At 42.8% G+C, this 14,386-nt stretch overlaps 1 protein-coding gene across 1 annotated transcript in view; it reads right to left on the reverse strand.

The window, feature by feature from the left end:
* tat (tyrosine aminotransferase) overlaps positions 1-10,874 on the reverse strand; it is a 28,109-nt gene extending 17,235 nt beyond the window's left edge. The window contains 2 exon segments of the mRNA XM_060922909.1: positions 597-884; positions 10,854-10,874. Coding sequence (XP_060778892.1) covers positions 597-884; positions 10,854-10,860 — 295 coding nt within the window. The 5' untranslated portion in view covers positions 10,861-10,874.
* Positions 10,875-14,386: the final 3,512 nt, after the last annotated feature.

The following is a 14,386-nucleotide window of genomic DNA, read 5'->3' on the forward strand; positions in this document are numbered from 1 at the left end:
TCAATCCCAAATACACGTTGGATATGCAGCTGTGAGTGTATGTGGGTGTGTCTGACATCATTGCAGACCTTGGCGCCGTTCAGACACATCTCTGATCAAATCAAAATAAGGAAAATGTTCCCAAACAATGTCCAGCCGAGACATAAGGTCATTTTAACTGAACATAAATTAATCCTTAATTTTGTCACAAATAAATTACTGCCTTCTTGGTCAAGAATTACAATTATTTATAAACCTACATAATAATAAAACCTAACATATATTGTACATTAAAAAAATGTAATCATTGGCAAGTAACTATAGGCTGTAAGAGGAAGAGAATGTTTCAGGATGAGCTGTAATAGGAAAACAATCAACTTTGGCATGGAAAGGGCACCACCATGTCACTGACACCATGCCCGCTTACATATTACACATTGTAGATAGCTTTACTCTGATGTAGTGCTGTGTATTGTGCCACATTATGTTTTTTTCTCACCATAGTCCTGAAGAAACAATATTTCGTTCTAATGAATAAACAGAGGAATGATAATAAAACTAGCGACCCATTAGAAGTCATCTGGAATATATCGGTTATGTGTATTCCGTTGTCTTACCAATGGACAGGGCGATCATGGGCTGGTCAGGGTTCGGGGTGCACTTCATGTTGTCCACGATAGCGCGGATAGGATTGAGTGTGTTCTTCGCCATCTCAGACACTCGCACACTCCAGCACTGCCTGCGTGCTCTCAGTTTAATGGGGCTGAACGGAGCATGTGCCAGCGTCCCATCATTCAGAACAGTGACAATGTTTCCACCCGTTCCACTCACGCTGTCGCCGTTCATTTCACTGAACTTTTCATCTCTGTGAAAACCGTTCATTCCCCCAACACGTGACATTTTCTCTAAACAAACAAACAAACAAACAATAAAATATGATTTTTTTAACCACTTTTTGTTTATCACATAAATTCATATGTGTTCCAGATGTTGTATCAGAGTTTTGGTGTCTTCAGTATTATTCTGCAGTGGAGAAAATGGTCAAAATACAGAAAAACCTATAAATGAGTAGAGGTGTACAAACTTTTGACTGGTACGATGAATATACTACAAATCACTGATACTATATGAATCACCGGCAAGGGCCTTTCTGTGTGGAGTTTGCATTTTCTCCCCTTGTCTGCATGGGTTTCCTCCACAGTCCAACGACATGCAGGTTAGGTTAACTGGTGACTCTAAATTGACCGTAGGTGTGAATGTGAGTGTGAATGGTTGTCTGTGTCTATGTATCAGCCCTGTGATGATCTGGCGACTTGTCCAGGGTGTACCCCGCCTTTCGCCCGTAGTCAGCTGGGATAGGCTCCAGCTTGCCTGCAACCCTGTAGAACAGGATAAAGCGGCTAGAGATAATGAGATGAGATGAACCTCTCAGGAACCTTTCCTTAATGTCAGGAGAACACACATGGCAGAAAAGTTCAGTTGAACATAGAAAAGTAAACATCAGCAGATCAATGCTGGATTGATCATTTCCAGCATTCACTGGTCATTAGGTCATTATTAAAGAAGACTCTGTTCTTTTACTCACTTTTAATAAAGCTGACAAGCATAAAAGGAGACGAAGCCCCAAATAACCCAAACAATATGCAAATGCCATAATTCAGAAATCGGCTTTTAAGTAGATAGATAGATAGATAGATAGATAGATAGATAGATAGATAGATAGATAGATAGATAGATAGATAGATAGATAGATAGATAGATAGACTCAAAAAAATAAAACATTGGATTTACTTAACCGAGTTATAGCAACCGGTCCAACAAAACTGTGTTAATTTAGATGTATTGAATACAGTTATGTGTTGAAAAACTCAACATAACTGTATTCAGTACATCTAAATTAACACAGTTTCGTGGGACCGGTTGCCATAACTCGGTTAAGTAAATCCAATGGTTTTTTTTTTTTTGAGTGTAGATAGATAGATAGATAGATAGATAGATAGATAGATAGATAGATAGATAGATAGATAGATAGATAGATAGATTTTATATATAAGACTAGGGTAATAATAAATGGCAGTGGCATCAAAAATAATAAGACAAATTAAGAATTAATAGATCCCATTAATGCAAAACAAGCATTTAAAAAACAACAACAAAACATTTAAAAACTATTTAAAAATTATATATGCCACAATTTTCTATAACTATAGAAACCACAAGGACCAGTTCACCTGCTGCATAATTCTAAAAAATTATTGAATTACATTTCATAAATATGTATATTAGAAGTGCATTAGAAATGCTTGTGAAAAATAATGAGATAAATACCTTTCAGAAGTGCCTCAGATTAAATAGTCCCTACAGGAATATGATTAAATTATGCACTGAAATGTGCGGTGTAGTGATGAGGCTGGTTTTATAGACAGCCACCACAGAAGTACTACCAGTTTTTATTGGTGGAAACTAAGGGCTGTCCCACACACCCCACTTACAACATCTGTTGTACATGGCTAACAGATGTAAAACAGATGTTTGTTTGTTTTTCAGGACTCTAATAGTTAGGTAGTCTTAGCTCTTTCCGTGAACTGGAATTTTTCTGAACCAGGTTCTGATCCATTCGCAATATTTACAGTACAACACTAAAAAACACTGGGCAAAAAACACCCAATCTGGGTTGCTTTTAACCCAGGTGCTGATTAAACATTGGGTAGAACATATAGGGGTGATTCTTAGACTACGGGCACTTTTATGTCCTTTGATCATATTTTATGAAAGAAAGAAAAAAAGGGAAATTTCACACCTTTATAGTTATCTTTACAATGAGAGTGTTTTAGGAAATTTGTACTGGTAGTGTATGATGACTTTTTCACCTTTTTCAACATCATTATATATGCAAATGTTGCTGTTTTGTGGTTGTCCCACACCCAGACTTTTGATCTTCAATGATAAAAATTAATTGTAAAAAAATGTTTTTTCTAATGTTTTAAAATGTCACTGAATAAAGTATCAGTAAAATAATCAAAACATAATTGGGATATTCGAGGTCATTCAACTGTTTGTGTTTTTTTTTAACCAAATGTAGTTGTCCCACACTGTTGCTGTAATTTCCACCACAACACTGTAATGTCCCTTTAAAAAGTTTGTATGAAAGATTGTTTGGGTAGTTTCTATGGAGATGAACAGTGACACCAGAGCACATGTCTGATATGGAGGGAATTTTGACTTCATCCATCAACTTTTGAAGAAAAGCCAAGGTAAATATAGCTTGAAATGAAAATATTTTTATTGTATGTAATTTCCAAACATGCCGTAACGTCAACTGAGTTTGTAAATAAGTTGTTTTTTTAACGCACATAGATGTATTTTGCGTGCACAAAATGCTAGATAACACTTCTTAGCTAATATAAGATGTTAGCGTAGATTTTTCCTCAAAAAACTGTAGGATTGTAATTTCCACCACCGTAATTTCCACCACATTGCATTCTTGGGTGGAAATTACAATGGTGTGGTGGAAATTACATTTATGCATGTAGGCGAAATTCTTAGATCCCCATACACTGCCTTTGCTCTCTCACACACTCATCTCATGCTCTCCCCACACATTCAGCCTATGCACACACTTCACGCACTCAGTCTACTCTCCCCCATCACATCCTGTCCATGCTCTCCCACATCCACATCACTCAATGCTCTCTCACAACACAGACACGCATAGACCCCAACTACCTCATGCCCCTTCACATTACCCCACTCATAGCTCACTTCTCACTGACACACACAAAGTTCATGGTGCCCATCACATCCAGTATAGTCCATGTTGTTCCACACACTCCATCTCCCTTTCACAGAGAGCCCATGTCCAGGCCAACCACCACGGCAGTGTACCCTCACTCTCACACACACACACACACACACACACACAGAGTACAGTCGCACAACTCAAACTGCAATTTATTTATTAAATGATTCAATATTAACCCCATAATACGTGCCGTTCCACCAGTGGAACACTTTACTATTTGCTGAAAACCTGTTACTATAGTACTACAATACTATGACATTAAAGAGTCTTTAGTCATATATCATGACTTGGTCATTGTCATTCCGATAACAACAAACTTATAACAGGGGCCGTGTCTTAATGGGTTAATGTATGTACCCTGACTATGAATTCTATTATTGAAGTAAATTTATCTGTTTTCAAGATGCCACGCAAGTCCACAAAAGAAAGGTTGCAAGCCTACAGGGACAGGATAAAAGAAGACCCTGTGAAATATGAAGAGCGACTGAAAAGAGACCGGGAGAGATACCAGAGAAAAAAAGAGAGAGGTGTGGTAAAAACGATTGGAGAATTAACAAAAAGAGAACAACGCAAAAAAAGGAGACAAAGAAGAAACTATATGAAAAAATATCAGGAGAAGATTAAGAATGCTCTTGGGGTACAGGCCCATAAACCGGAAAAGCTTTAGTGTTATTGTAAGGCCTTCACTGACAGAGACCCAAATGCAGATCAGATTGACATTTATTTTAGTTCTCAGTCAACAAAGGCAGAGCAGAAAAATGCTTGCAGTTCAATAGATTGGCACTGGATCCATCCAGAAAAGTAATACACACACACACACACACACACACACACACACACACACACACACACACACACACACACGTGACAGTAAGAAAAGTAGCACACTTAATTCTTAAATTACATCTTTGAGCTGCCAGGATGAGTAGGATGCCAGTGTATTTGTATCATTTTATACATACAACTAAATTGCATATCATTAAATTGAACTAAATTACATATCAGTACATATAATTTTTGTACATTTCACTGAACTCGTAGATTTACACCCGAGTGTTTTTTTTTTTTTTAACCATCCACTTCCAGCCTGCCAGTACAACCAACCACCATTACTAGGAGAGGTACCACACCATTCCAAAATGTTTGCAGTTCAACAGTTTGGGTACCACACCATGCCAACATATTTGCAGTTCAATGGTTTGGCACTGGATCCATCCAGCCCACAAAATCAGACAAAACAGCTCAAGAAAGCAAAAAACTCCAAACTGGTTTTCAGGTTCAAAGTCACTCGCTGAAATATTTCCAGTCCTCAAAAAATCAAAACACAGGTTCCAAACAGGTTTTCATATTCCAAAAGGCCACTCATAGATCAGAATAACCTCCACAGGCAAAAGTCCAGGAACAGATATAAGCAGAAGCAAGGTCAGCTGCTCATAATACACCTATAATAGCAGACAGGGACATAAATGAGGGGCGGAGCAGACACCCAAAAGCACATGGTACTTAAAAACAAACACCAGCACTACAGCAGCCACCCACGACAACCAAAATTACTAAGAGTTACCGTAAATCCTCTAATACTGGCCTGTATTCCATTACTGGCCGGGACTCTAATATTGGCCGGTCTCGCTGTCGGAGGAGGTAAATAATGGCCGGACTCTAATACAGGCCGGGGCTATAACCAACGATGTTTCTGAGATCATAGTGGCCTTACACAATCGTTCCGATCTGAAAGACAATTGTGATCAGTGGCGCCGCCAGGCGTATGGCCGTAAGCACTAGGCGTACCTTGGGGAGAGAGATATTTTTTTTTAATTATAATTGTTACCTGAATGCTTTGGCAATGCAACATAATTTGAGAAAGAGAGAGAGAGAGAGAGACGTGTGTGTGCCGGCGCATTTGTGTGCTTCAGGAGTGGGCGGGGTGTGCGTGACCAAGAAAGCTCATTGGTCAATGCAGATATACTTTTCTTGCACCACTGAGATTCTCTCCAGTTTTGAGAAACGGAGACAGACAATCGTCAGTAGTCAGAGCTTGTGCGAGAATTTATTGAGAAGCGAGTCAAAAATGAGTAAATGAACCCTGAAACAAACGAGCTTGTTTCAGACTTTTACGAAAAAGTCCAAAAGCAGTGATCCAGGGGTGTCATCTGCTTGCCAGTCCTCTCCAGTATCAGCTAGTAACACGGCACCGGCAGCTTCCACTCCTCCGCAACCTAGCAGCAGTACGCTGCAGCTGGATGCTAGCTCAGTTCCTTTGAGGGAATTGCCTTCATCTACCTCTGAGTTTGAAACTAGCCATACATCCAGTGAATTTCATATAAGAACACCTACATCTCCCCATGTCCCTTACGATCAGAAGTAGATGGTTGCTCCACCTTGCTGACAAATGAGCCATCAGATAGCTTTACTAATGAGCCACGAGTCAGCCCGCTATCACTGACATCAGATTTATCAGACATAGGTAAACTTCAACCAGATGCCTTAAAATGTGCACCGGACTCTGTAAAGCTCAATGTCCTACAGAACCGCTTCAAACCAGACAGAGGGTGGGTGGCTCCTTCTACTCTGATTTTCGGTAAACTCAGAAAAATACCCGAGGAGTTTTTCAACGAGTCTATGTACCCCACGTTGCGCTACAGTGTGTGTCAGAGTTGTGCGTGCGGTAGTGCTGAGCAAGTTCACTAGATTCTAATCGAGGCTATAAAGAGTTTATTGTTTATTGTCGTGTGTAGTTCACATATGTTGTTCAAATATCAGCCTGTGTTCATGGAAGGCTATTGTTCAATTTCAAGTTAAAGTTCTATCGTTGTTTTGTGTATAAGCCTATAGATCGACTCTTCATAGAAACTGCAGCACGCAAGCGTTTTTTTTTTTTTTGTGGGGGGGATTACACCGCTAGTGCGTACCTTACAGTTCAACCCTGCAGGCGCCCCTGATTGTGATTACCGGTAGGTCTGGTGGTAACCAGGCAACCAAGCATCAACCTATTTTATAGGTTCAAATAGACACAAAATCTCGTTTTTATTCATTCCACTGGTAGTCTGTTTTGCTCAAATAGAAATAGAGGCCTGCCTCTAATTCTGGCCTCCTTCCAATAATGGCCTGGACCAAGATGCACTTGAGTGAAATAAAGGCCCCGGCCTATATTAGAGGATTTACGGTATACTTTTTATATTATGATGTCTGTAAACATGTGACTACCATCTTATTACAGCTCCAACATAGTTTTAAAAAGAGAAAGTGTTAATACTCACATTCACTCAGCAACCGCTGAGCTGTATTTGTCCGTGCTTGCGCTGACTGGTTGTTAGCATAATTAGCATGCTTGGAGGAAAAGTGCCATTTGATGTTATATTCCTTTAAAACTGCAACGGTTTCTTTGCAAATAAGGCATACAGACTTTGATCGGACTTCAGCAAAAAAATATTTAGTTGTCCATTCTTTATTGAACACCCTGCACTCACTGTCCACTTTTCTTTTTTTAGGACCACTCATTGTAAAGTTTTATCCTGTGTTCTCGAGATCATCAGTGGCACGGGCGCCAGAATGACTTCCATGGCACGCGCTGCACCACTCTGCAAATGTAATCTCGCGTGAATATGACTGACTGGAAAGACGGATCTCTAGAACACCTGTCTACGTGATAACACTGATGCTTATAGTTTATAGATCTGCTCAATCGTGTTTATATGATTGTCTTCCGCGGGCCGGATTAAAAATGCCAACGGGCCGGATGTGGCCCGTGGGCCGTAGTTTGCCCACCTCTGGGCTAGCTGTTGGGACATGGAATGTCACTTCGCTGGGGGGGAAAGAGCCTGAGCTTGTGCGGGAGGTTGAGAGGTACCGGCTAGAGATAGTTGGGCTCACCTCCATGCACGGCTTGGGCTCCGGAACCCAGCTCCTCTAGAGGGGCTGGACTCTCCACTTCTCTGGAGTCGCCCATGGTGAGCGGCGGCGGGCTGGTGTGGGCTTGCTTATAGCTCCCCAGCTTAGCCGCCATGTGTTGAAGTTTACCCCAGTGAATGAGAGGGTCTCCTCTCTGCGCCTTCGGGTCGGGGAGAGGGCTCTTGCTGTTGTTTGTGCCTACGGGCCAAATAGCAGTATAGAGTACCCAGCCTTCTTGGAGTCCCTGGGAGATGTACTGAGAGGTGCTCAGACTGGGGACTCCATTGTTCTACTGGGGGACTTTAACACTCACATGGGCGACGACAGTGACACCTGGAGGGGCGTGATTGGGAGGAACAGCCTCCCCGATCTGAACCTGAGTGGTGCTTTGTTATTGGACTTCTGTGCTAGTCATGGTTTGTCCATAACAAACACCATGTTCGAGCATAGGGGTGTCCATAAGTGCACGTGGCACCAGGACGCCTTAGGTCGGAGGTCGATGATCGACTTTGTTGTCGTTTCATCTGATCTCCGGCCCTATGTCTTGGACACTCGGGTGAAGAGAGGGGCTGAGCTGTCAACTGATCACCACCTGGTGGTGTGTTGGATCTGCTGGCAGAGGAGGAAGCCGGACAGACCTGGCAGGCCCAAACGTATGGTGAGAGTCTGCTGGGAACATCTGGCCGAGCACTCTGTCGGGGAGGTCTTTAACTCCCACCTCCGGGAGAGCTTCTCCCAGCTTCCGAGGAAGGCGGGGGACATTGAGTCTGAGTGGACCATGTTCTCTGCCTCCATTGTTGACACGGCTGTTCGGAGCTGTGGCCGCAAGGTCTCCGGTGCCTGTCGTGGCAGCAATCCCCGAACCCGGTGGTGGACACTGGAAGTAAGGGATGCCATCAAGCTGAAGAAGGAGTCCTATCGGGCCATGTTGGCCTCCGGGACTCCTGAGGCAGCTGATGGGTATCAGCAGGCCAGGCATGCCGCAGCTTGGGCAGTTGCAGAGGCAAAAACTCGGAACTGGGAGTTGTTCAGTGAGGCCATGGAGGAGGACTATCGGTTGGCCTCGAGGAAATTCTGGCAAACCGTCCGGCGCCTCAGGAGGGGGAAGCAGTACCCTGCCAACACTGTTTACAGTGTGGGTGGGGAGCTGTTGACCTCGACTGGAGATATTGTCGGGCGGTGGAAGGAATACTTTGAGGATCTCCTCAATCCCACCGTCACGTCTTCCATTGAGGAAGCGGAGGCTGATGACTCAGAGGTGGACTCGTCCATTACACAAGCCGAAGTTACTGAGGTGGTTTGCAAGCTCCTCGGTGGCAAGGCACCGGGGGTGGATGAGATCCGCCCTGAGTATCTCAAGTCTCTGGATGTTGTGGGGCTGTCTTGGCTGACATGCCTCTGCAACATCGCGTGGTGGTTGGGGACAGTGCCTCTGGAGTGGCAGACTAGGGTGGTGGTCCCTCTTTTTAAGAAAGGGGACCGGAGATTGTGCTCCAATTATAGGGGAATCACACTTTTCAGCCTCCCTGGGAAGGTATACTCCAGGGTACTAGAGAGGATAATTCGGCCAATAGTCGAACCTCAGCTCCAGGAGGAACAATGCGGTTTTTGTCCTGGTCGTGGAACACTGGACCAGCTCTATACCCTTCATAGGGTGCTTGAGGGTTCATGGGAGTTTGCCCAACCAGTCCACGTGTGCTTTGTGGATCTGGAGATGGGTTGATAATTTACCCCAGCAAGCTGGGTTACGTAACCAAACCAAATATTGGTCCATTATGGCAAGGATAAAAACAAGGTAATCATAAGTCATGCATTTTTTCATTATAAAAAAAATTAGATTCTCAAAAAGATATAAACAGAATGAAACCCTTATATTATTTGGTTGTTGATTGAACCCAACCACAGATTTAATGTTAACTAGACTGCATTTCCACAGAGAAAATGCAAAGTGTGCTTGCTGAGCTGTAGCAGAACAGCTATCATGCTAGCATGCTACAGCTATCATGCTAACAGCTATCATGCTAGCATGCTAGCAGCTAGCATGCTAACAGCTAGCATACGAACATGCTAACAGCTAGCACACTAACGTGCTAACATACTAACAGCTAACATGCTAACAGCTAGCATACTAACATGCTAACAGCTAATATGTTAACATGCTAACAGCTAACATGCTAACAGGCTAACAGCTAGCATGCTAACATGCTAAAATGTTAACAGGCTAACAGCTAGCATGTTAACAGCTAACATGCTAACAGCTAACAGGCTAACATGCTAACAGCTAACATGCTAACAGCTAGCATACTAACGTGTTAGGAGCTAACATGCTAACAGCTAGCATGCTAACAGCCAGCATACTAACATTCTAACAGCTAGCATACTAACACGCTAACAGCTAGCATGCTAACATGCTAACAGCTAGCATACTAGAGTGGAGGAGCTCCTTATGACATCACTCCAAAGTTCTACCCATTCATTTCAATGGCACAGAATTTTGCCAAAAAATGGGAATACCGAACGAACGGCATAGGTAGTGCAACCATTTTAACAAGCACGCCATTCCAGATTGGGCCCTACGTTTCAGCGTTGGAATGGTGTCTCTATCTCGAAAGCCCTAGGAGAAGTAGTGGATCCAAAAAAACGGGTGAAACGGAATAATAAGTCAAGTCAACTTCATTGTCAAATATGCTATACAAGCTTGACATACAGCACAGATGAAATTTCAGTCCTCTCTGACCCACGGTGCAAACAGGCAATTCAATAAATAAAAAATAGAATAATTGAAATAAGAATAATTGAAATAAACAATACAAACAGTATAAATACTCTAAGAACTAGACATAGACTAAATAAACTAGACATAGACTAAATAAACAATACAAACAGTATAAACACTCTAGATAAGAACTAGACATAGACTAAATAAACTAGACATAGACTAAATAAACAATACAAATAGTATAAACACTCTAGATAAGAACTAGACATAGACTAAATAAACAATACAAACAGTAAACACTAGATAAGAACTAGACATAGACTAAATAAACTAGACATAGACTAAATAAACAATACAAACAGTATAAACACTATCTTTCGATTACGTTCATTATGTCTTATATTAAATATAGTTAGTTTTTTTTTTTCTTTTTTATCAGACATCTAATTTATTGGGTTTGTTTACCTGACATGTTTCGACGTACAACTTCCGTCTTCCTCAGAGTGTCACCGGATGTTAATTGGTGACGCATCTTTTATCAGCTGCTGTTTCTGAAGGCGTGGCCTTCCTGTCTGGTTTGACAGGTCGGTCACGCCTTCTACTGTCTGTTTGTCCCCTGCAAGATGGCACTCCAGGTGTGGGAGAGCATGTATGCTCCCTCATCCCGGTTGATGGTCCTCGGGCTTCGCTTACGGATCTCCATGGCCTCCCTGATCCAGCGCTGATGTTTGTTATCTTCTGTGCGGATGACTCTGGCATTCCCCCAGTCCATAATGTGATTTTCCCTTTTACAGTGATCTGTTATAGCTGACTTATAATTTTCCTGTTGTGCCTTTTCTTTTATTGTTCGGGTTTGTCTTGTAGCTGTCTCCTTTTCGCACTCTTTCTTATGTTCATGTTTTCTTGTGTTGAAACTCCTTCCTGTCTCCCCAATATAAGTTTTATTGCATAATTTACATGGAATCTCATATATGGTGTTGCATCTGTTGTCCGGATGTATTCTGTCTTTGGGATGCACCAGGATCTGTGCGAAAAGGAGACAGCTACAAGACAAACCCGAACAATAAAAGAAAAGGCACAACAGGAAAATTATAAGTCAGCTATAACAGATCACTGTAAAAGGGAAAATCACATTATGGACTGGGGGAATGCCAGAGTCATCCGCACAGAAGATAACAAACATCAGCGCTGGATCAGGGAGGCCATGGAGATCCGTAAGCGAAGCCCGAGGACCATCAACCGGGATGAGGGAGCATACATGCTCTCCCACACCTGGAGTGCCATCTTGCAGGGGACAAACAGACAGTAGAAGGCGTGACCGACCTGTCAAACCAGACAGGAAGGCCACGCCTTCAGAAACAGCAGCTGATAAAAGATGCGTCACCAATTAACATCCGGTGACACTCTGAGGAAGACGGAAGTTGTACGTCGAAACATGTCAGGTAAACAAACCCAATAAATTAGATGTCTGATAAAAAAGAAAAAAAAAAAACTAAGTATAAACACTAGATAAGAACTAGACTAAATAAACAATACAAACAGTAAACACATAGACTAAATAAACAATACAAACAGTAAACACTCTCGATAAGAACTAGACATAGACTAAATAAACTAGACATAGACTAAATAAACAATACAAACAGTATAAACACTCTAGATAAGAACTAGACATAGACTAAACACACACACACACATAAATTGGAGCAAAAAAACAGTCAAGGGCACTTGAGGTATAGCAGGTAAACATGAAATAAGCAGTATAAACAATTAACTTATAGCTGTTAAGGTGAGGTAGTGCGGAATAGTGCAAATGAGCGAGGTAAAGTGAAATGTGCAGTCCCTGAGTTCAGTGTGTTAATGAACGTTGAGTATGTGTGTGTGTGTGTGTGTGTGTTGGGGGGGGAAACTGTGAGGGTGACATGTCAGATGCTGAAGGGGGGGCAGGGGGGTGTGCGAGCAGAATATGTGGCAGGGGGCAGAGAGGGGAGGAGGGGCAGAACAGGGAGGGAGTTGAGCCTCCTGACCGCCTGGTGAAAGAAACTGTCCTTGAGCCTGCTGGTTTTGGCCCGGAGACTCCGCAGTCTCCTCCCTGATGGCAGCAGACTGAAGAGGCTGTGAGATGGGTGGGTGGGGTCACCTACAATCCTGATGGCTTTGCGGGTGAGGCAGGAGTTATAGATATCCAATAGAGAAGGAAGAGAGACACCAATGATCCTCTCAGCTGCTCTCACGATGCGCCACAGAGTCTTGCAGCAGGACACGGTGCAGGCGCTGTACCACACGGTGATGCAACTGGTCAGGATGTTCTCGATGGTGCCGCTGTAGAATGTGTGCATGATGGGGGCCGGGACTCAGTTTACGGAGGAAGTACAGACACTGTTGGGCTAATAATAATAACTAGACTGCATTTCTGCAGAGAAAATGCAAAGTGTGCTTGATGAGCTGTAGCAGAACATCTATCATGCTAGCATGCTAACATCTAGCATGCTAACATGCTAACAGCTAGCATGCTAACAGCTAGCATACTAACATGCTAACAGCTAGCATACTAACATGCTAACAGCTAACATGCTAACAGCTAACATGCTAACAGCTAGCATACTAACATGCTAACAGCTAACAGCTAGCATACTAACATGCTAACAGCTAGCATACTAACATGCTAACAGCTAACATGCTAACAACTAACATGCTAACAGCTAGCATACTAACATGCTAACAGTTAGCATACTAGAGTGGAGGCGCTCCTTATGACATCACTCCAAAGTTCTACCCATTCATTTCAATGGCAAGGAATTTTGCCGAAAAACAGAAATACCGAATGAACAACAAGGGGTAATGCAACCATTTTAACAAGCACGCCATTCCAGATCTGGCCCTACGTTTCAGCATTGGAACGGTGTCTCTATCTCGAAAGCCCTAGGAGGAGTAGTGGATCCAAAAAACGGGTGAAACGGAATAATAACTAGACTGGGGCATGAAAAGAAAGGAAAAAATTAGTGCAGGTCAGAACCAAATGCGGGCGGCACGGTGGTGTAGTGGTTAGCGCTGTCGCCTCACAGCAAGAAGGTCCGGGTTCGAGCCCCGTGGCCGGCGAGGGCCTTTCTGTGCGGAGTTTGCATGTTCTCCCCGTGTCCGCGTGGGTTTCCTCCGGGTGCTCCGGTTTCCCCCACAGTCCAAAGACATGCAGGTTAGGTTAACTGGTGACTCTAAATTGAGCGTAGGTGTGAATGTGAGTGTGAATGGTTGTCTGTGTCTGTGTGTCAGCCCTGTGATGACCTGGCGACTTGTCCAGGGTGTACCCCGCCTTTCGCCCGTAGTCAGCTGGGATAGGCTCCAGCTTGCCTGCGACCCTGTAGAACAGGATAAAGCGGCTAGAGATAATGAGATGAGATGAGATGAGATGAGATGAGAACCAAATGCATATATGTGTCTGGGGAGTTGGCCTGAGGTATCACATGAGGCTTGGTGCGTCTGTGATGAAGCGTGCCCGAGCACGACGATTCGATTCGTGAGCCCTATTCATTCTCTATGAGAAAAAATGACAGAAAAATGACAAGAACGAGAGAACAGGTGTGTCAATCCAAAAGCTGAAAACAAGCACGCCATTCCAGATTGGGCCCTACGTTTCAGTGTTGGAACGGTGTCTCTATCTCGAAAGCCCTAGGAGGAGGAGTGGATCCAAAAAACGGGTGAAATGGAATAATAATAAAAATAATAAATGCAAAACGAAGAACAATAGTGTGCTTTGCTTTGCAAGCACACTAATAAACGAACAGAGAACAATAGTGTGCTTTGCAAGCACACTAATAATAAATGCAAAACGAAGAACAATACTAAACTAATAATAAACGCAAGGAGAACAATAGTGTGCTTGCTAAGCAAGCACACTAATAATAATAATAATAATAATAATAAAAAACGCAGGAAGAACAATAGTGTGCTTTTGCAAGAGCACTAATAATAATAAATGCAAGAGGAACAATAGTGTGCTT

The sequence above is a fragment of the Neoarius graeffei genome, chromosome 6 (assembly GCF_027579695.1).
Source record: "Neoarius graeffei isolate fNeoGra1 chromosome 6, fNeoGra1.pri, whole genome shotgun sequence".
Taxonomy (NCBI): Eukaryota; Metazoa; Chordata; class Actinopteri; order Siluriformes; family Ariidae; genus Neoarius; species Neoarius graeffei.